A 23515-nucleotide genomic window follows, 5' to 3' on the forward strand; every position below is an offset into this window, starting at 1 on the left:
AAGATCCTGGGATCATGACCTGAACCGAAGGCAGAGGCTTCACCGACTGAGCCATCCAGCCGCCCCTGATAACTGAGTTCTTAATTTTCTCCCCTACTTGCTTCGATTTGGGTCAAGCACCTCAGCTTGGACAACCCCACAAAGAATCAATAATCGCCCAGTCCGCCCCAAGTGACAGTGCCCACTTCACCCCGCCCCCTCCCTAGGGAGGGGCCCGCGGCTGCGCACACCTCACCTAGCCTCTTGTGACGTCACAAAGGAGCCCACCCTAGTGTGCCGCACCCCTGCGACCCTGCCGTCCAGGTCACCGTCCTTCAAATACCCGCTTCCCTTAGCCCACCCGGCCCAGTGCTCTGTTTTCGTTATGTCCTTGAGAATAAAAGCACTAGGCTGAAACCCCCACGGGGCCGCCGCAGCGCCCTCGGGGCCGGAGAGATAGGCGGAGCCAAGCTGCGGTAGCCCCAGGCTCCCCCGTAGCCCAGTAGGCTGGGATCCTGGGGCGGCCTCGGGAGCGCGCGGGTCCGGGACTCCGGGGAGCTGGCGCGGTGCACGCCCGTAGGAGAGGGGCGGGGAGCGGAATGTCGGCTCCCGCCCGGGCGCGCTCCAAAACCGGGAACGCAAACGGCTCGGCCGCCTCCGGAGGTGGTGGCGGCGAGAGGGACCGCGAGGCGGAGCGCGCGCCCGGAGCCGGGGGCACAGCTGCCCAGATCTCCGACCCGGACTCCAACTTGGGCGCGGCCACATCCTCCGCGTCCGGGTCGAGCATCCGTTCTGAGTGGCGGACTTTCTCCAGTCCGTTTTCCAGCTTCCTGTCGAACGCGTCCAGAGCGGACCCCGGATACGAGAGCTCCGGCGCGCCCGCCCAACTCCGCTCCAGTCCTGGCCCGAGGACCAACACAGACTCTAGGATTGGCCTCTGGGGCTTCGGCGCCCACGGCCTGAACCACCAGATCCCCATGTCTGCCACCCGCCTGAGCACCGCTGATGGGGCCGCCCCAGCCTCCAACCCGGACGCAGGCCATCCCCGGGTACCGGTACCAGGACCTGCCCCGCCCTCAGGCCCCCCTCTAGGGTCGATACCTGAGTCCACCCCGCCCGCAGTGCTCGGCCATCCCCGAGTATCAGTACCAGGACCTTCTACATCCACCAACTCTACCCGAGAGCCAGTGCAAGGTTCTGGCCCGCCCTTGACGCCCGGCTTCCTCAAGGTATCGATGCCAGCACCTCGTCCACCCAGTACCAGTCCCCAAGTGTCAGCAGACGGGATCGCCCCGCCCTCAGTGATCAGCTCCTCCTGGAGTTCGGTGCGAGGACCTCCCACACCCAATAACTCCCCCCTAGAGTCATTGCAAGGGTCCTTGCAGTTCTCAGGACCCCGCTCCCCCCGACTATCAGTGGACGGATCTGTTGTGCTCTCGGACTCCTCCCGAGTGTCGATACAAGGGTCCGCCCCACCCTCAGTGCTCAGCTCCCCCCGGAGTTCGCTGTCAGGATCTGCCCCGATCTCGGACTCCTCCCGAGTGTCGCTGCAAGGGTCCGCCCCTCCTTCAGAGCTCAGCTCCCTCCCGGTTTCGCAGCAGGGATCGCCGCAGTTCTCGGAGTCCTCCCCAGCGTCGGTGCAAGGGTCCACCCAGCCCTCAGTGCCCGGCTTCCCCCGGGATTCGGTACAAGGACCTCTCACGCCCAGGAACAACCCCGGAGGGTCGGCACAAGGGTCCACCCAGCCCTCAGTGCCCGGCTCCCCCCGGGATTCGGTACAAGAACCTCTTACGCCCAGGAACTCCTCCCGAGGGTCGGCACAAGGGTCCACCCAGCCCTCAGTGCCAGGTGCCCCCCGAACATCCGCGGAAGGATCGGCTCCACCCCCGGACTCCCCTGGAGGAGCAGTACAAGGGGCCGCTCCGCCCTCAGTGCCGGGCTCTGCCCGGGTGTCGGTGGAAGAATCGGCTCCGCCCCCGGACTCCCCCCGAGAGTGGGTAGAAGGGTCCGCCCCGCCCTTGTCCCGCTCCACTCCTCTACCTACGCCCCGGGAGAGTCACAACCAGAGCATGGCGAGTGGGGAGACGGCGAGCACCGCGGGCCACATGTTCGACGTAGTCGTGATAGGAGGCGGCATCTCAGGTCAGTATGGACCGTAGCGGTAACCTGAGGGCCCCTGGCCGGCCCGGGGTGGGGGGCTTGCGGTAGCGCCGCAGCATTTGGGGATCTCTCTCGTGCATGCTGGAGTGCAACAGTGCCCGGCCCCGGATCCTGCGAGGCGAGATGGGGGTTGGGCCAGTTTTGCTGGTGGTGTGAACTGGAGGAGGCAGAACAATAATTTTACTACTACTATTAAATACTAGCATTTAATTAGCTCTCGCTGTGCAGTTATATTCGGTACTTTACTTGCATTTCCTCAATCCTCAGCAGTCCTGTGAGATGGGTACTCGCCCCCATTTTACAAAACCAAGTAACTGAGGTCTGGAGACTTTCAGTAACTTTCCAGAGGTCAGACCACTTAGCCAGAAAGTGGCCGAATGATTTTTTTCCATTCAAGACCTTCACTTCTAATCCCTGAGGTGGCTGCTTCGCCTCACTGATTTCAGGTCCTTTGCCATAAACAAAACATCAGTGTTGGGATTTTTGTAGTATTGAAGTAGTAATAGTGTTATTCTGGTTCTGCTCTTCTCCAAGCACTTTTCCTTAGAAAATTTGGTAGGTGAAGAGGAAGGAAGAATCGTTTAGTAAAAGTTGTTTTTTTTTTTTTTTTAAAGGAGAGAGGGTGGGCTCTTAGTTTTAACCTACTCCGGCTGTTTTTTTTTTAGAACTTGTAGGAAGGTGTAGGGCATGTATTGCCCAAAGGGAATCTCTTTGTGAAGCAGAGGCCCACAGCCGGTCAGGGAATGCCCTGTTGTGTCCTTTCATAAGAGCTCCCAGTGACCGAATCCTGTCGTGTGTGGAGCTGGTGAGTCTGGGTTCCCCTGGTCCTGTCTTAGGTTTGCAGCTGACCAAGTGCATGAGGCTTGCCTGTATCTTCCTGGAAACCTCATCATGACTGATATATTCAATTGTCACATAGGCTGTCATAATTGCTAAAATTTGAAATTTAGGAATTGTGTTTCAGCCCTAGCTAGAATCCCACATGAATCTGCCCAGGACCTGGGAGGGTGTTAATTTCTGAAATATACCTGCAGGATCTAATGTAGAAAGAGGGAGAAAGAAGGTGGAAGGGAGTAAGTAGGATGGCCCCATAGTAGCTATTTGTGTGTGCAATTTTTGGGGGGGGGAGACTCTGAACATGCTTAAAAATTAATTTTGAGTGGAGATAGCTTTTGACTTGGTCTTTTGAGGATCAATAGTCTGAATCGCCAGAGGAGAGGTTGGCCTGAGCTGTTGCTTTGACACTGAAGTCGGTGCTAGCAAAAACATGCCTGTATGTTGGAGCATCGGAGGAAAGCAGACCGTGGTGGAGAGTAAGAAAAAGAAGTATATTTCTCTTGTTTCTATTCATTCATCCCTTCATTCATTCAACAAACACTTGCCGAGTGCCTGCAGTGTAGAGAACTGGTCTTTCCAAAAACCTACTCCTCCTCTGCATGCCTCCTAGAAGCAATGTGATTGCTGATCACTGGGAAATCAATGTTCTGATTGTGTGGTGTATAAATTGATTGGTTCTCTCTCTTCCCCCATCTCCATACCATCCACTTTCACAATTTGGGGTTCTTTCTGGGATTTTATCTTTGTCCTTTTCTTGTTCTGTGCTCCACTATTCCTTAAGGAGTGTTTTGTCTTTTATTTTCCCTCTGCCTGATTACCTACTGTTTCTCCCTTTCCACACCTTCTTCCCAGTAGTTGGTCGTCAGCAGAGGTGGATTTACCTGGTAGCTGGCGACCCTCATGCTTTATGGCCTTACAACTGCAGGTGCCTTCTGCTTCTCATTCTGGATAAATAGCTTCATACTGTGTCTTGTATTGGTAATTTTGCATCCTTGTTTCTTAAAGAGGACACCCAAATCATGAGCTTCAGGCCCCTCAAAACCTGGATCTGTCTGTGATCACTATTAATCATTAATTTGTTTGTTTCATTTGGGGGAAAGGAGAGGGCCTTTCTTGTGCAGTAGTTCACACACCTATCTCAGCAGCCGGCTTCCAGTCCATTAGTGACAGTGGAAAAGGCACGGGGCTTCCTCTAATATCATCTCCGTCGCTCAATTGGAGTGATTTTAACACCCACAACTGACCAGAAACATTGCATTCTGGCTCTGATGCCTTCCCAAGATGGTTCACAACTAAAATTCAAAGTAGATGCAAGTCTGGCTCAGGCTAAACCCTGCACACAGACTGGGTATTTCATGAGCAGCTGAGAGGCTTTACTGCTCAAGGGGCTCTTGAGATGCCAGAAACACATCATACTTGCATGTACTTAGCCAACTTAATCCCTCTAGCAGTTTTAAATGCTTTGGGATATTTTTGTAACTTTTGTCACAACTTGCACACTTTAGTATGCTACCCACACACTTAAAATATATGGCTAGTACTCAGCATCTGCAGTGTCATTACTTCTGTATAACAGTGTAGCTCCCAGAAGAGTACAAATTCCAAATGACATTCCTCAAACTCAATCCATAGTAACAGAATCATCTTTCATTTTTGATAACTATCTTGGCTGTACAGAGAATGACAGCATCTTTTTTTTTAATATCAACTTTAAAGATTATTTATTTATTTATTTGACAGAGAGCACAAGCAGGGGGAGCAGGAGAGGGAGAAGCAGGCCCCCCACTGAGCAGGGTGCCCCATGCCAGCTCCATCCCAGATCCTGAGACCCTGGGATCGTGACCCGAGCCGAAGGCAGATGCTTAACTGACTGAGCCAGCCATCCAGGCGCCTCAAGAGTGGCAGCATCTTAATATAGCTCCCTCTTGTCATTAAAAAACCCCCATAAAACAGGGGTGCCTAGGTAGCTCAGTGGGTTAAGCGTCCGACTCTTGGTGGCTCAGGTCATGATCTCATGGGTCCTGAGATCAAGTTCTGTGTGGGGCTTCATGTTCAATGGGGAGTCGGCTTGAAGTTTCTCTCCGTCTGCCCCTCCTCCAGTCGTGAGCGCGCATGCATGCTCTCTCTCTCCAAAATAAATACATCTTTAAAAAAACCCATAAAACAGAGCATGTCTTTTTTTTTTTTTTTTTAAATTTTACTGATTTTTTAACAGAGAGAGAGACAGCGAGAGAGGGAACACAAGCAGGGAGAGTGGGAGTGGGAGAAGCAGGCTTCTCGCCGAGCAGGGAGCCCGACATGGGACTCGATCCCAGGACCCTGGGATCATGACCTGAGCCGAAGGCAGACGCTTAACGACTGAGCCACCCAGGCGCCCAAAACAGAGCATGTCTTATAGCCACAAAACCCCTTTTTCTGTCCACTAATCCATTACATAATTGTATATACAATGTCAGTAGTGGAGAGGGGGAAAACCCCTGCTCATTTGTAAGTAATATAATGGTATCTTTAACATGCTCTGGCCCTTTCCTGTCATCCATCATCTATCACCAAGTCCTTCTTGAAACTCCTTTCATTCTGTGACACTAGGATCCTAAATTTTTATTCCACACTGATCACTCCTTTTCTGTTCCTTTCATTGCGCCCATATTCTTGTGAACTTCCAGTTTTGAAATGGCCTCGAGGTTCAGCTGTTGATCACTGTTGTGCTCTTATGCACTTTTCCTTTCTCTTTCTCATTCTAAGACTTCAGATTTCCCTTATCTATAGAAGGCTCTTAAGTCTCTAGTTGGGATCCATTTCTTTCTCCGAGATCCCATTCTATAATTTATCTGCTCCTGGGTATTTCAGACTTTAATGTCCTGTTCTTACTTCATATTCATCATGTCCAAAAGCCTCCTTGCCCTCCAACCCAGCTTGTCTTCCTCACTTCCTTGGCTCGGTTCTTGGCACCACCGTCCTTTACACCCAGTCAACAGATCCTTCTAATTCCTTGTTTGGGCTCCTCTCCATTCCCAGTGACTCCCCCATCCCCAGAATAGACCCTGGACCCCTTTGGCTCACCAGGTTATGACCGTCTTTCCAGTGGCCACCCTTTACTTTGGGCTCTCCCTTCATGTCCATCCTGCACTGTTCTCTCAGAGCTGATTTTTTTTTTTTTTCAATTTGAGCATAGTTGACACACAATGTTACATTCGTTTCAGATATACAATATAGTGATTGGATAAGTCTGTATGTTATTCTAGGCTTACCGGAAGTGTAGTTACCCTGTGTCCCCTTACACTGCTAGTACAGTACTATTGATTATATTCCATATGCTGTTCCTTTCATCCCCGTGACTTATTCATTCCATAACCAGACTTCATTTTTTTAAACACTTCCTTCATCACCTTGCCCTTCTGCTCAAGACCTTCCTTCACTGGTCTATTAACAGCCCCTCAAGCTTCCCTCCATACCCTCAGTTATCTAACCCCACTTTGTTGGACCAGTAGCATCCCCCACTGTCCCCAACATGGAGTCACACTGCTGTCTTGTCATCAGTGCTATACCATGTTGATTTTGTCCCTTCACCCTTTCCTTGTTTTTGTCTTTCTTAACATGGGAGTGCTGCTCTCTGGCCGTTTACGTCTTATCCATTCTTCAACACCTGATTAATGACCCTTTTTAAAAAAAGATTTTATTTATTCATTGGAGAGAGTGAGCGCACACACGAGCAGGGGGGTGGGGGGGAGGAAAGCAGAGGGAGAGGGAGAAGCAGACTCCCCGCTGAGCCCAACACGGGGCTCGATCCCAGGACCCCTGGCTTGATCCCAAAACCCCGAGACCATGACCTGAGCCGAAGGCAGACGCCTAAGCATCTGAGCCACCCAGGCGCCCCTAATGACCCTTTCCTTAATCACTCTGTCTGCCCTCAATTTTTCCCTGTTAGTGCTTGTTGTCTGTATCTAACAATCCACACTTACTTTCTGATGTCTATTTCTTGATGTTATTTTAACTATAGCAATTCAGTCATTGACCGTAGATGCCAGTTCTTACTCAGGAGCTGACACAGATATAACAAATGACAGAAACCCAGTGGCATACGATTTTAAAATCTGCCCTGAACCGACAATTTCTGAATTGGCTCTCTGTAGGGGGAGAAAAAAAGGAAAAGAAAAGAAAAAAGCCCACCTCCAGGGGTCAATGTATACTTCAAACTCTTTGGGCCAAAGGGGTTTTTGCCAGGCAATCCAGTCCAATCACATAAGATTTTAATCCTCTCCATGGCCTCTCCTTGGTGATGATGTGGCTGTAGCTTGGAACACACATCTAGGGAAGGGGAATGCTCTGCCCTTCAAGGCAACTCATTAGGAGCAGAGGTGGATCTGCTGCCTGGACTCATTCAAGCCCTTTGGGAGCCTCAACCCTATGCCAGGCGGTGGCTAGATCTCGGGGGAAAAGGTCTGATGATGAGTAAGTAGTTTCCCTGCCCATAAGCTGCCCCATCCTCATGCAAGAAGGAGTCAAGTAAGAGAATAATCGACATTCATACAGTGGAAAGAAATATTATTGTCATGAGTATGAACAAAGTGCTGGGACCTTGAAAGATAAGTTTCTAAGCAAAAACACTTCAGTCATAACGCTGGATAATCCTGGGTAGTAAAAGAGTTTTTCCATGGTTTTGGAAATTTTGAAGTGTCATGTGAAAAGAGATTATTTCCAACTAGTGTCTAAGTAGTGGAACCTCCCCCATATTTTTATCCATGAGCCGAGCTCTACTTAATTGAGCACACTAGCCACCCAGAGGTTGGGGCTGTATAAAATCAGCGGGGACTGAATCCTTTTCATCCTCTGAGACAGAAAAGCCATTTTGCAAGAAGGTTGACTAATGTTCTGAATTCCGACAATTGAGTCCACAACATACCACAATTTCCCTTTTTGCTGAAATATATCAGAAAGAATCATTTCTGCTGAGAGCATTTTTGGCATTTTAACCCATAAGTTGGCAGCAGACACTTGTGGTTTTGTAGTGATTAAGAAAAACATTTAAAAAACTCTGCTTATTTTTGGCGCCTTAGTTATTTAGATACTTTGAGGTTCAATGCAGACGGGGCATTAATGTTCTGCCTTTTAGAACACTTCTTTGCCTCTGTTTTGTATTTTTTTCTCAAACTAGGATCCTTTCACTTTAGAAATTTGTTGATGTTGAACAAAGAACACAAGAATATTTGGGTTCTGATTTTTTGAAATCTTCGTGGTTGAATGAGATTTGGGGTTTAGCTGACATTTAATGGACCGTTTTCGCATTTAACCAATACTAATTGGCTTGACCCAACACGTAATCCTCAGCTAATGTAAAAAATATATTTAATAATAGATCTAAGTACAGTATAATTATATAAGTATAGTGTAACTGTAATGTAATTGCATCACAGAGACCCATAATTGAGACAGAGAAAGGTGGAAGCTTGTTATTGGCGAATATGGGTCATACAATCTTTGTGCAGCTGTGACATACACATATTTTATATATAACCGATCATGTCAGTATTTGGATTCAGGTGTACCCAGAAAGACTGAGGTTCTGTTGTAGTTTTAATTTTTAAAAAATTTTTAAAAAGATTTTTATTTATTTACACAAGCAGTGGGGAGGGGCAGAGGGAGAAGCAGGCTTCCCGCTAAGCAGGGAGCCCGACATGGGGCTCAATCCCGGGACCCCGGGACCCTGACCCGAGCAGAAGACAGACACTTACCCGACTGAGCCACCCAGGCGGCCCCCTGTTGTAGTTTTATATCACATACAAGCGTTTGCAAAAGCATAGACATCCAGTCAGCCCTTGTTTGAAGATCATGCTTGCGTGTACGAGGTGGGTATGTTTCATAATGACAGTTCCTTTTCATGTTAGGTTTGAGCGATCAGAACTGCACAAAATGATCCAAAAGTAGTTTAGTTACATTTTTCACTATTGTAAGGTTTGAGACAAGTTGGTTGTTAGGACTGTTTTTTTGCCTTTATGGTGAAAAATATTTTATAGTTTTGCCAGGAATTTGTATTTTCTTCTGGATGATCTGCTCCTTATTATGTTGTCATTTGGCATTATGAATTAGGGCAGCTTAAAATCTTTTTTTTTCACATTTAAAAACAATTTTTTAAGTCATCTCTATACCCAGTATAGCTCGAACTTACGACCCTATGATCAAGAGTTGCACACTCTACCGACTGAGCCAGCCGGGCGCCCCCAGGGCAGTTTAAAATCTTTAAACTATGGTTTTGTCATTTGTAAAATTAGAGGTTGGATTAAGTTGGATTATGTTATATGTGATATATCTTCCAGGATCTCTTTTAGTAATTAGTAGTCGTCCTACTGTCTGTCTCTTCAGCTTTCTCTTTTGAATCCCCTCCTCAACACGTTTTTCCTTCCATGTTGTATTCTGGAAACGGTTTGCATGATCTCTTATGTTGACGTCCTACACTAACTTAAATCCGAGTCTGGGGCTCTCTTACACATGCTCATTCACACCTTCTCCATGACTTCTCTGAGCTTTAGTTTCAAAGCCCTTTTGTAGTTGTTGCTAAGCCAAAGTAAACAAAACCCCACTTTATAGCAATAATTAATCAATTGATTAGGTAAAAGTGTCAATAAGAACATAAACATCAGATGATGAGCTTTGAGAGTTGAGTTTATTACATATTAACCATGTTCAAAGGTCACAGAATTGCAACCTGTAAAGGCTCACAGGGACCAACACAGAGGCTCGGAGGGATCAAGTGAATTACCAAATGCCACAAAATTCTTAGCAGCATAACTTGACTTTGGACCCCTAAAATGTTGACCACCAGGGCAGTGTTGCTTCCACACCCCGCCTCGCAGGACTTGCCCTATAGGCCCATTCCTAGAACTGCAGTAAACTTATTTTTACTTTACTGATGCTCTAAAACCTGGTGACTATTGTTTCCCAGTAATTTATATTTTAGAATATGTTACATGGCATGTTACTGCTTCACAAACATTTATACTTAAAAAGATGGGACACCCTATTAAGGTCAAATGACTTTTATATGAAGAATTTATTTCCTTTTTTGAAAAGTCCATACCGGATGTGTTTATGATACTGTGTAGCAATTGTTCGACTAGTTTCCATCAGTGGTTCTTAAGCTTTTGGATGGTATCTCCCTTTGAATATCTGATGAAAGCTACTGAAACTTTCCACCAAAAAAATGCATATTTTTACTGATAGAATTTTTCTCCCTGCCCCAGGCCAACATCAGATGTTACGGAAACGCCGCCAGGGTCACTGTCCCTGTAGTATAAATATTTGGGACTGAGACTGAGACATCACAGAAGTGGCAAAAAATAATTCAAAGGATTCATTAGGTCATTAGACAGTTTACAAGTAATGAATATGTAAATAGATAATGATAAAAACAGTCAAGACATCTAGGCTGAAAAATAAGGCACATGCATCTCCTATATTAAGTCATGATAAATCAAGCAGTGAACCTGACATGCTTTGGAAGAAAAGAATTTGGGGAGACAACACGGGTGGAGAAAATGGAAGGCTGTGGTGGTTGATGTGATTTTTTAAAATAGTTTTCCAAGATTGGTACTTAACAGATTTTAGGTATTGAAATGAAGCCACTGATATTAAATATACATTTGTTATTTAACATGCATTTGTCATAGCTTATGCTCCTCGGTCATTGGAAGCATTTGACAAAATTCGGACCCAAGTAGAAGAGTGAAATTGTCTAGTTTATCTGAGAGTCCACTTGTCTCTCCAGTGACCATGTGACACCCAGGAACCTTCCGTGCCGTTCCAACTAGAAACCTGAAATGCTGTTGGTGTTTGAGGTTATTTGGGGGGTTCACTGGTGGCACAGACAAGGGAAGCAGGAAATGACAGACAAGGAAAGTATTTCATGGAGGAAGTAATACTTGACAGAAGTGTTGTGAGTTTTGGATAAATTCCGAAATGCAACAAAAACGACTTTTTCTTTTTTTTTCTTTTGTTTTTAAAATTAGAAACTTTTTTTTTTTTAAGATTATTTATTTATTTGACAGGGAGAGAGAGAGAGAGCACAGGCAGGGGGAGCGGCAGGCAGAGGGAGAAGAAGGTTCCCCACCGAGCAGGGAGCCCGATGCGGGGCTCGATCCCAGGACCCCAGGATCATGACCTGAGCCAAAGGCAGACGCTTAATGACTGAGCCACCCAGGCGTCCCAGAAACATTTTTTTTTTAAATTGAAGTATAGTTGACACATCATGATGACCTTTAAGGTGACCGTTTCCAGATTAAATGGGTTTGCTTTGAGCTGTGCCTTAAATTCCAGACCTTTTTCTTGCATGCCTGCCTGTGTTTGTTCATTGATTCGCTCATTCATCCATTCATTCGATAAATATCTGTTGATCGAGCGCTCACTGTGTGCTGTGAGCAAAATTTATGTTTTCCTGCTTTGGGAACATTGCTTCTAAACCTTTAGTATGAGCTGATGTTTGACTATACTTTTTATTGTCCTCAGAGTCTGGAGTCCAAGAGTCCATATGTACAGTTATGTAAGAATTCTGTTGGCCAGAGATCACGTTGCTGAATAATGGAAAGTTAACTTTAAAAACTTAATATGTGATACACACTCTACACATTCCTAGGTGGTGATGAATGTGAAAGTTGAAGAAAAATGTCACTTTTAGGATTTAAGAGGAAGAACTAGGAGAGCCAGCAGAGCATAAGCTGCAGCTGCACTAAAGTTTTGCTTCAAAACTCTTAGCTTGTGCTCTAAGCATTGTTCACCTGGGTCCCTGTCCAGGGGAGTTTATTACTGTCAATATTTGGACATTCTTATAAGAGATGAAACCAGCTTTCCCAAAGTGTGTTTTGAGGAGTAGTTTTTTTTTTAACAGTGCAGATGGTGCAGAAATGCTGAGTTGAACAGGTCTCTTCACTGCAGGACTTATTAGGGCCTTTCATATGCCAGTGTGTGCCACACATTTCCCAGAAGGAGAAATGGCATATGTCGCAACGTCCAGAAACACTGATACTTTTCCCCTGAGCATCTTGAGCACTAGTGTTCCCATAAAACATTTTGGAAACTATCGCTTTAAACCACAGTGCATCTTAGTGTGCAGAATCTAGGGACAGCAGTGTGGAGGGCCCTTGGTGTATTTTTTAAAAATTTATTTATTTGAGAGAGAGAACACGAGTGGGGTGGGGGGGGAAGGGAGAGGGAGAAGCAGATTCCCCACTGAGCAGGGAGCCCGATGCGGGGCTCAATCCCAGGACCCCAGGATCATGACCTGAGCTGAAGGCAGACACTTAACCAACTGAGCCACCCAGGCGCCCCCCCCCCCTTGGTATATTTTTAAAGTTTCAGTGAAAGAATGGGGCGGTTCATGAATTAAGGGGTAATTGCATTCCCCAACTCGGGTGAGATCCATTTATCTAAAGTGAAGATGAATGCTGAACAATAATCAAATTAATTAGGACTGTCTAGACAACCAGTCTGTTGAATTTCGGGCAAATTGAAGTTAATTGTTAGCTTTCATCTATTTACCATTTGAGACAGCACTGTCTTTTAGCTTATCAAAGGGATTAGAAGATTTGGCATTTTCAAAAGCAGAGAATTATTTCTCTGAAAGGAAGCACAAAATGCAGATGGATATAGGGATCGGAATGGTTATATGTATCCGGGACAAGTTTGTGTGTGCATTGATACTCTCTGTTCTCTTTTGCTAAAAAGTACAATACTGGGTCAGAGACCAGAAAATGTACTTGTAGTGTAGACTCTGCTGGCTTACTTAGGCATAGACGTTAAAATGATGTGGCACCCTGTCCTTGTCAGTCTTTCTTAGTTGCTCACGATAAATATAATCTAAGCGTTAGAAACTTCCCTGTTGCCTTCATCCAGGTGAGCATGGTTTCGTTTTCTCAGTATGCAACTATTCTATTCATTGCAACAAGCATTTAAGCACCTGCAACACGACAGGATCTATTCTGGGATGCAAAGATGTATAACACATTTCTGTTCTCAAGAAAGTCCTAACAGACTAGTTACGAGTCAGATCTCTGGGCGAGGTGTCATGGTGCCTTGGACGAGGGCAAAAGGCCACCATGGCTTGGACCAGAGTGGCTGTGGTTGCAGTGGGAAGCAGGTAGATTCCGAACATTGTCTGAGGCCACAACCAGGAGGGCCTGCCCCTCGAATGGATGAGATATATGACAAAAGGAGAAGAGTCAAGAATAGCTTTGAGAGTTCTGACCCGAGCATCTGACTAAATGGTGGTGCCATTTACTAAGTTGCAAAGGGCCAGGGGAGGAATGAGTTCTGGGGAAATACCAAATGTCCTGCTTTAGATATATTGAGCTTGAGATGCCGCAGTGACCCTACTTTCTTGGGGGCATCATTCCAGCGCCGGTGCCATAAACGCTTTATGTCTGGTGCCAGGTGGCACTGGGTGCTAAGAAGAAAAATAAAACAGGCTGACAGGGACAGAGTGCGACAGAAGATTAAAACCCTTGCCTGTATTGAAAGTGCAATAACCGGACATTTTTCATGAGGAATAGGCTCTGTTTCAAGGTTTGTTCTAGTGAAGGAGTGGAGACACCAGGTCATTTGTTGTGGAAGGAAAACCAGAAATTGAACTGGAAAGGGTAGCGCGAGTCAGATGGACGAATTCTTTTTTTCCCCCCTCAAACAGAGTGATATGAATGTACTTGAAGAAGGCAGGTGAGGGGAAGGGCCCTCAGCGAGGTAGAGGTGGCAGGGCTAAGTGTGAGGCCGGGTTCCACAGTAACAGATTTGTTTCCCAGGAAGCAAAGGACCATTTCTTCGAAGGCTTCATTGCAGATATTACTAATTCCTTCGCCAGGTGCGCTCTGTGGGTGAGATCATTCCCTGCACCGTTTCTTTGGGGAGGTTGGGCACCACAGGACATTGGAAGCAGGGCAGGATCTGTGGGAACACGGTTTCCAGGGGCAGTGGCTTTAAGAAGCTGGAGCTTGGTTTGAGGTTGCCATGGCGCCGCTGTGGCCTGCATACTTCATCTCATCCGGGCCCTTCTGGTCCGATAAGCAGCACTAACAAAAATAAATGAATAAATAAATAAATAAATAAATAAATAAATAAATAAAGTATTTTGCTTCTATTTGCTCTATAGTATCTCAGATCGAACACGATTTCTTAGTATTGTTATATAAAACAAAACAATTGCCTGAACTCTCAAGACGACGTGTGCTTTTAAAAGCAGCCTTGCTTTCTTTTCTTTTTTTAAAGCCTGTCTAATACATCCTTTCACCTATTTTATTTTGGTTTATGCAAAACCCAAATGATGGAAGAAAAATTGGAAGGGAAGCTATGTTGTTTTAAACTCCTCATTCCTGTTTAGAATACTTAATTGCAAAGTGATTAAAGATTTGCTCGTGCCCTGCTCCTCCGATCTTCCTGTTTTTCAGATCTTTTTTGTTATTTATTTATTTATTTATTTATTTATTTTGCATTTTGAAAGTGATTGGATCCTTATTTACACAGTAAGTTTTTATCGAACTCTTTGTGAACGTGGCTTCTCTGGGCTCTCTACTCTCATAGAAAACCACAAGACATTTGGGAGTCCACGTTCTTTTCCTCCTAAGGAGTTTGGTTTGCCATGATTTGGGAGAGGAACGGCTCTTGGTGCAGGTGCAATGAATGGTAGATTTTACCAGTGCCCACTTAGACCTCTTCCTTACAACGGACCCATGGGAGAACAGAGACTTTAGACGCAAGGACACTTGAGCGTCTAAGACACCTTTCCAGGGTGGCCCTTCATCCCTCACAAGCCAATGAATCTCATACACCTGCTGATTTAATACACACTCTCCCCTCCCTGACTTTATCCCTCTCCTCACGGATCTGAGGCCCAAGAGTTTATACCTCTAACAGTGTGTGGGGGAGCCGGCTTCTACTGGCTGGAAAGCCCTCTTTCCAATTCCACATTCAGTGATACCACATTGGTAGCTTGAAATAAGTAATTTGAAATCAGACATGATGGGAGTGTCTATACACCACGGAAACCCAAATGGTACAAATCAGGTGACCTCTTCCTCCCCACAGCCCAGAGATGGTTGTTAACCATTTAGCAGCATACCACTATATCAAACCCTTTCCTTATTTTAGCGGGGCAGGAGGGGATGGTGCATACCAGGAGGGCTGGGGGGGGGCAGGTCTTTTCTATCACTCAGGATTCCATGTGGCAGTGAAATGATGGAAAATGAATGAAAGGGGGAGCTATAGTGTTCAGTGCTCTTAGCTTTGGTTAATCTATATTTCTTTGGAACAAGATGAACATTAAATCTATATGAGATTTTCTCTTTTCATAACAAATATGAAAATAAAAAAATATTTGATTATAAAATCTTTTTATGGAAGGAATAAATCATGGAGACGAAAGGTCCAGCATAGGGAATATAGTCAATGGTATTGTACTATCGTTGTGTGGTGACAGATGGTAGCTACCCTTGTGGGGAGCCCTATACTGCAATTAAAAAAAAATAATAAAATAAAATCCATTCTGTAGTAGCTACATTATATTTGGTGACTTGCCTCAGACTTAAAAGCCTTTTCTTTTCTAACAATTTTATCCCATTTACAAAAAAAAAAAAAGCCAAATAAATATTTTGAAAGATAAAGGTAGAAGCCCTTAAGCTAATCTGTGGAGTTGACAATTGAGATGATTTTTTTCTGTGAATGATTCTTGAGTTTTGTTGTGATGAGGGGAGAGTAGAATGCATAGTGATACACAGAATAAGAACAAAATAAGAGTTAAGGAGTGTAATCTAAGACTCTAATCTAAGCAGGCGTTGGCTTCATTTGTTTCATTCAAATCAACAGCCGCAGTTATAGTAGGAAAACTTTCCTGGACTGGAAGTATTTGCCTGTGCTTTATTTTCCACTTACTGAGTATTCAAAAGTAGTTATTATTATTCTAAAATAAACAGTCGGTTAAGCGTCCGACTCTTGATTTCCGCTCAGGTCATGATCTCAGGGTCTTGGGATCATCGATCTGGTGGGCTCCCTGCTCAGCGGGGAGTCTACTAGAGATTCTCGCTCCTTCTCCCTCTGCTCCAACCCCCTGTATGTGAGCTCTCTCTCTCTCAAATAAATAAATCTTTCAATAACTTTTTAAAAAATGGCACCTTTTATTTCCATATTCGGTATTTTCTAATTTTCCAATTATTGTGGAAGTTCCTTATCAGAGTCTTGTTCACAATAAACACACAAACTGAAACATCGGAACCCCATTTATTCAGCGTTGTAGAAGAAATATTTCTTCTAAATAACGTACATCTTCCCTCTTCAAATTCCAAGGCCCTTTTAAAGATTTTCCTTATTTATTTGAGAGACACAGAGAGCGTGCGTGCGTGCGATGCTGAGCATGGAGCCCCACGTGGGTGTGATCTCACGACCCCAAGATCATGACCTGAGCTGAAATCAAGAGTCGGATACCCAACCGACTGAGCCACCCAGGCGTCCCCAAGACCTTTGTAAAAGCATTTTTTTTTTCTGAAATCCTTTTAAAATGTTTTAAACATTTTCTTTATTTCTTAAACTAAGAGTTGAAACTTTCCTTGCTGAGATAGGCCAGTGCAGAATGCAGAAACAACCCAGTGGTCAGCTTTTTAATTTTGTTTATATCCTAAAATGACCTTTGTCACTGGTGTGGTCATTGTCCTGACTCAGCTCGACCTGCTCCCCCCACCCCCTCTAGCTTCCCAAGTAGTGCTTATTCATTATTGGCACTGAACGCCACTCACCAAACTTGCTTAGAGTTACACATTAGATTTGATTTTGCTCAAGCTCCAAGTGAGGGTGTGAGAAGTAAAATCATTCACTTTTCTGGAGACTTTGTTGTGGTCATATTGGGTGCCTGGCTTTCTCATCTGGGATATGGGGATAATGAAATCGACTCCAAGGGATGGTAACAGGAAAGGCACATGAACGTGATCTGTATCTGTAGCCCCAAAGCAACTGCTAGGCTGCCTCGGGAGCCAGGAGCCTGACGCTGCGGGACCCAAGGCTGCTGGAGGTCAAAGCCACCTCTGCTTCTCCGTAGGCAGCATGCAGAGGGTGACTTTCTCCTTTAGAAGGGGAGCTACTAATGGGGAGCCTGGGTGGCTCAGTCGTTAAGCATCTGCCTTCAGCTCAGGTCATGATTCCAGGTCCTGGGATCGAGCCCCACATCGAGCCCCGCATCGAGCCCCGCATCGGGCTCCCTGCTCGGCGGGAAGCCTGCTTCTCCCTCTGCCACTCCCCCTGCTTGTGTTCCCTCTCTCACTGTGTCTCTCTCTGTCAAATAAATAAATAAAATCTTTAAAAAAAAAGAAGAGGAGCTACCAATTAATTCTAGTAAACCCTTGGCTGTGTTTTTCTAATTGGTTTATAGATTGATTGCTTAAGGGGAACTGGGAGGAAAGTAACCTTTTTGCATCTGAGTTTCTTTGCTTTTAAATATAGAGTGGTACTTTGACATTAGAAGATTTATGCATAAGTATGCTTTTAATATCAACTTCGTCCCTTTTTTAATGACCCTCAGCAGAAGAAGCCTTTGGCTCTGTCCCAGAGAACTCATTGCACCAAGGTTTGCAGACATTGGTTTGAATTTATTTAAATGTCATGGGATGGAGGCTTTCTTTATGAGCAGATTCCAAAGATTCGTTGCATACCTAAATCTTTGATGAATGTCAGCAATGTAAGGTTACATTGTACTTGAAGGAGTCAAAACTATGTACAAGTATTAGCGATAGCAGTGCTGGATATTATGGTTTAGCCTCCCCGCATTCTAGATCTTCGAGACCCAGATTCATCTTTGATTCTGTATATGAACAAAATGCTGTGTCGGTCTGGGCTAGACAGAACTAGCCGTGTAAGAGCTTGACTGTAGGAAAAGCCTGCGACGGATAAAGGGTGAAGAAAACAGGAGCAGGCAAGTCGTTACAAACAAACAAACAAACAAAAACCAGGGTAGTCCTGTATGATTTCCTACAATCTGGCTTTTGTTGATTGCATCCCAGTAGTACTATTTAAACATGTTCCTCTGGCCCCTAAGTAGAAGATCTAGAGGCTTGATCACATTAGAATTTAGTATTTGCTCCTTGTCTCCCTCCCCTTCCTTCCTTCCTAACGACTTCATAGGTGTTGGTGTGTTCTTCCATCAGGAGGCCATCAGGAGGCAGATAACATCTGGTTCTCTCTCTTCTTTGCGTGATGTTAGCAGATGTTGATGCTTATTACACTAGATCCATCAATTGATTAGGCATTGCAACATGCTGATATTCTAATTTTATTTGTCTTCACTGATTAGGGAGCAGCAAAACCTCCCTTTGTTAGCTCTTTGGTTGCTTTGCGGTTCCCTGCAAGTCGGAGAGGTAGGATGAATGCCAGATGCTTTTCTTTTCCTATAGGCATTTCCAAACTGGTAAGGTGGTTCCTTAGCATTCTCCAAAGAACCAGTGAGAGTTTTTTATTGGTTTAGTATTATGATGAATTCATGGATTTAAGCCATTGCAGTGGTTACTTTGATTTGATACTCAAATTGTTCCATCTTTGGCCAGTGGGAGTTTCTATAGTTAGTTTCCTGAGCCTTTTTGTCACACTCCTGGCAGTCTCTGATAGCCTCCTTGCTTTCTGGAACGACTTGATGTTCATACTTTTTGTAACGGTTTGAATTTATTTAAATGTCACGAGATGTCAAAATATAAGACTCTCTGTTATCCTTTTCATGGCCGCATAGTAATTTATTTATCTTTTATTACCTTTTTAAAAATAGATAATATGTAACATGGTACAGAACCTTTTATTTCATTGCCAAGTTTCCTCTTAGTGAACATTTTGACAATTTCCGAACTTTTGCCATTAGAACAGTCCTACAATAAACTTAATCACGCATATATAAATGTTGTTATACATACCCAATTATTATATGCCTAGGTATAAGATAGCACTGGAAGTACAAATAAATGTAGATTTAAAAATAAATGTGTACACACATATATTTCCTTACTCTGTGAGCTGAGAGATCCCAGAAGCAATGACACCCGAGTAGCAAGGAGTGCACCTAGAGCCCAGATCTTGGTTTCTAATACCGTCCTCAGGGCTGCCTGGATGTGCAGTTGGTTCAGTGTTTCCGCTCAGTTCTCAGGTCGTGATCTCAGGGTCCTGAGATGGAGCCCTGCGTCTGGCTCTGCACTCAGTGTGGGTCTGCTTGTCCCTCTCCCCCCACCCCCGACTCTGTCTCTCAAATAAATAAATAAATCTTTTAAAAAGTACTGTTCTCCAATAAGAGGAACCAAGGCTCATCGGAGACGTGGCTGATTCTGGGGTTGGGCAGTGAAAGACAAACTGAGCCTGGAACATCTTGTAATACCAGAAAGTAAGGAAGTACCCAAGTGCGTGCGCATACCCCCCCAAAAAAACGATGGGGACATGGGGGACATGTCAGAGGGACACAGGAGCCAACTGAAAGAACTCCCAGTGACCAAAGCTGGAACAATTTGAGCAACAAAATAACGTAATATCAGATTATAACCCCAAGCATAAAACAACTATCTATGGATCCATACTGATATAAATAAAATGATTGAATAAGTAAATAAACAGAGGAGAAGAGAGAAATCTCCTTGTGGGAGGATTCCTAATAATTTATGTAGATACTTCATCCTTTAGGAAGTGGAACATAACTCGGTGCTCCTTAAGTGTGGGCTGTGTGTAGACTTCCTTCCAAAGCATACAGGACGGAAAGGGAGAAGAGAGAGTAGTAGCTTTATAGTGAAGAAACCTGGCAAACACCCCTTCAGCCAGATGATCAAGATTAACATCAGTGACAAGTCATGTTGATCACATGCATCCTTGATATAATGTTAATCCACGGCATTTCCCCTACTTTTCTGGTATTACTGGGTTTTAAATCTATCTTTTATGACAGTTTTTCTTTACATGTAAAAAACCTGTTCTCAGCTTTGAGCCAATGAATAAAGTGTGATGCATGGTTCCTACCTTTGGTAACTTTGAATCTAGTGGTAAAAGCAAGCTCTAGCAAGCATGTAATCCAGATATAAATCATAGGATGTGATTACAAGGGTTTTGTTTTGTTTTGTTTTAAGTAGGCTCCACACTGACGTGGAGCCCAACATGGGGCTTGAGCCCACAACCCTGAAGTCAAGACCTGAGCTGAGGTCAAGAGTAAGACACTTAACTGAGCCACCCAAGTGCCCCTACAAGGGGTTTTTAAGTTGAGAAAAGCACAGATATACTGAGGGCTGGTGTAGCCAGGGGAAGTTTCCAGGAAAACATACTCTTCTGTTTATGCAATCAGGTTTTCTGGAAGAAGGGCACAATAAGGGTTGGTTTAGGGGTTCAACACATTCTCTTAAATAGGATTTCATTATCACCAAAAATACATGTATTTTAAAAATAATTACATTTTGTCAACCAACCGTATGAGAGATGATAAAATTACGATAATGTAATACAGGATGGATTATCAAATTGGTGGCTCAATTGATCACAGTGTGGTCAGACTTTATTAGAAAGATAGCAAAATCAATGGATTACGTATGATGCCCTGCATTCATTTTATGGTAGATCTGGCTAAATCTTGGCTATTTCATGTTTGGGTCTTAATATGTTTCTTGATTTTGTTTTTGTTTTTTTCCTTGTAGGATTGTCTGCTGCCAAACTCTTAGCGGAACATGACGTTAATGTTTTGGTTTTAGAAGCACGAGACAGAGTTGGAGGAAGAACATACACCGTAAGGGTAAGTGCTTTTAACACTTACATGTAATATCTCACTCACACTGGAAGTCACAGAGCTCGAGGTCATCTCAGGGGTTCATGCAGTGAAGCCATTTATCCTCCAGAGCCCTAAACTGCTCCAACAAATAAGGGTCCACGCTTTTCAACAAGCACTTGCAAAGAGTGACCGCCTCTGACCTTCAGTAGCTTGTATTCTAGTGATGCAAACAAACATGAACAAATAACTTCAATGCACTGTCGTAATTTCCATACTGGAGACCTAAATAGAGTATGTAGTGTCTCAGATGGGGTACAGTTTGGCTGGACTTGAAGGGACTATACACCCCCAACACCGTGTGCGCCTGCATGCGCAGGCGCACACGCGCACACACGTGCGCTCACACACAGAGTATAGGGTCCTTGTTGATTTTTCCAAGGATGCACAACTTCAAAGACGTGTGGCTACAGTAAAGCAGCAGCAAAGGTAGCATATTTTTGTGTAACGTTGTCCTTGGTCCTTGTTCCCTAAGAGGAATGCTGCTGCCAGAGACGCTCTTCGCTCAGGTAAGGCCCGCTAGACACGAGGAGGAAGCCAGTTCTTTTTATACTTGGGCTAACGTCACCCTTCTAGAAAAAATGCACGCTAACTATGGTTTACTGTTATTCAAGGACACGGTTGCAGGTGGTCAAGCAGGTGGGAGCTGATGAAAGTGCACAGGTGGCCGACATGGGGGAGGGGCGGGAGGAGAGGGCCAGACATGGAAGTTTGGGGAGCACGCAGCTTTAATGGGGGCAGCGGCAGAGGAGTCAGAGAGAAGCAGCAGGGGCAGAGCAGTGCCCTGCAAATCCGTGGATGAAAGAGGAAGGGAGGATGCACAGAGCCAGACGCCAAGGGCATGTGACATAGGATGCGGGCTGCAAAGAGGCCCTTGTGTTTGGCAGTTAGGTCATGAATGAGAGCCTTTTCTCGAGCACACAAATAGAGTGTTTTAAAGGCTGGAGACCAACAGGACAAAACCAGACAGTTGCAGTGACTGGCAAGAGAGGAAGCATCTGTCTAATTAGAAGATGTATCAGACTTACAGCAAAATGGCTTAGGCGGTGCTCATTACAAGGGCTTGAGCAATACAAACATTCAGTTATTTTGCGTAAGAAGAAGTCTGCTAGCAGGGAGTCCAGGCTGGTGCAGGCGCTCAGCTTTGTTGTCAAGGCCTTAGGCTCTTCTTGTCTCTCCTGCTTAGCCATTCTTTGCATGTTGGCTTATTGCCTAGTGGTAACCAGATGGCTACTGCAACTCTAGGCATCGAGTCCTCATTTAAGACAGGAAAGAGCATGAAGAGGCAGCCCCAGTTTTCCTTTTAAGTTTGTATTTAAATTCCAGGGAGTTAACATGCAGTGTACTGTTCGTTTCCGGTGTACAATAGAGTGATTCAGCACTTCCGTACGATGCCCGGTGCTCATCCCGACAGGTGTGCTCCTTAATCCCCATCCCCTGTTTCACCCCCGCCCCACTTCCCCTCTGGGAACCATCTGTTTATTCTCTAGAGTTAAGAGTCTGGCTCTTGGTGAGGCGGCCCCAGTTTTAGCTGCAACAAAGCTTTTCCTTTATGAGAAGACCCTGGCAGACATTCGCTAGTCTCCTTGGCCAGAGTTGGCGCACATAGCTATCCTTAGCTGCTAGGGAGCCTGGGAAAGCAAGTATTTAACATTTCCAGGCTGCATCATAGAAGCGGGCGTGAGCAAGGCAATATGAATGGACATGGTAGAGCCAACCAACATCTGAACTAGAATATTGTACCAGCTCTCTCAGTATTACCACGCCATGCTCCTCCTGTCATTCGCTTCCTACCTTTTTAGATGTACAGGGATGTACCATAGGTCCCTTTTCACTCGGCTCAGCTCTAAGAGTGCTCTCCAGCCTTGCTACTCAAAGTGTGGTCCATGGCCCAGCAGCCTCAGAGTCACCAGGGAGCTTGATAGAAATGCAGAATCTCAGGCCCTGTCCAGACCCACTGAATCCAAATCTACCTTTCTGCAAGCATCCCCCCCCAGGGGATGGTACGGAAGTGTTGCCCTGTGGTGTGTGCTTGCTTGCTGGCTTGAAATGAATGTAAATCCAGATTGATTGTATCTGGAGAATTTCTGAGTGCTTCCTCAGATGTAGTCCACTGGGAGGCTGTTGGTCTGGAAGCGAGGACCCTGGGATTCTGGCCCCTGTACTGTCTGACACACTGTCTTACCTTGGGTAAGTCCTGTTAGCACTTTACATCTCAGTGTGCCCACCTGGGCAGTGAAGATACAATCGAAATGTACTCGAAGCTCCCTTGCGGCTTCAAGTTCTAGTTGAAGACAGTGTGTTGGAGTGCAAAAGAAGGATTGCGTAACCTGCATGTCTGACCTTATTAGATGCAATTCTCCTGTCATTTTCTGAAAACTATTCCTTCACTTTGGAGATAGTTATTAAGTTATTCCTTAGCCCCACATCTCTTATCTCTAAAACCTTTTGGTTATTAAATAGGAGCATCAGTCATGTTGCAGATTCTCAGTTAAGAACAGGTTTCTTGATATAAGGGAAATGAGAATTCCAACATGCCTGTCCCCGGCTGCATTATTGTCCCAGGCTGACTTTTCACGCTGCATCATTTATATATGTCAGCCCCATACAGGAACTATTGTGTATTGAGCATGATACTGTAACTCCTTAGGTATATGAGGAAGGAACTTTGAAATGCACTTTGCAATGCTTACAAACTAGGACTTAACATTCATAAGATTTCAAATGAATAGAAGGAAAAAAAAG

At 45.0% G+C, this 23515-nt stretch overlaps 1 protein-coding gene across 1 annotated transcript in view; it reads left to right on the forward strand.

The window, feature by feature from the left end:
* The first annotated feature begins 327 nt into the window (after window positions 1–327).
* MAOA (monoamine oxidase A) overlaps window positions 328–23515 on the forward strand; it is a 70093-nt gene continuing 46905 nt past the window's right edge. The window contains exons 1-2 of the mRNA XM_032426513.1: window positions 328–2121; window positions 20643–20737. Of these exons, the coding sequence (XP_032282404.1) occupies window positions 579–2121; window positions 20643–20737 (1638 nt within the window). The 5' untranslated portion in view covers window positions 328–578. The remainder of the gene's footprint in view (window positions 2122–20642; window positions 20738–23515) is intronic.

Source organism: Phoca vitulina, unplaced genomic scaffold, assembly GCF_004348235.1.
Source record: "Phoca vitulina isolate PV1807 unplaced genomic scaffold, GSC_HSeal_1.0 scaffold35, whole genome shotgun sequence".
In the NCBI taxonomy this organism is placed as follows: Eukaryota; Metazoa; Chordata; class Mammalia; order Carnivora; family Phocidae; genus Phoca; species Phoca vitulina.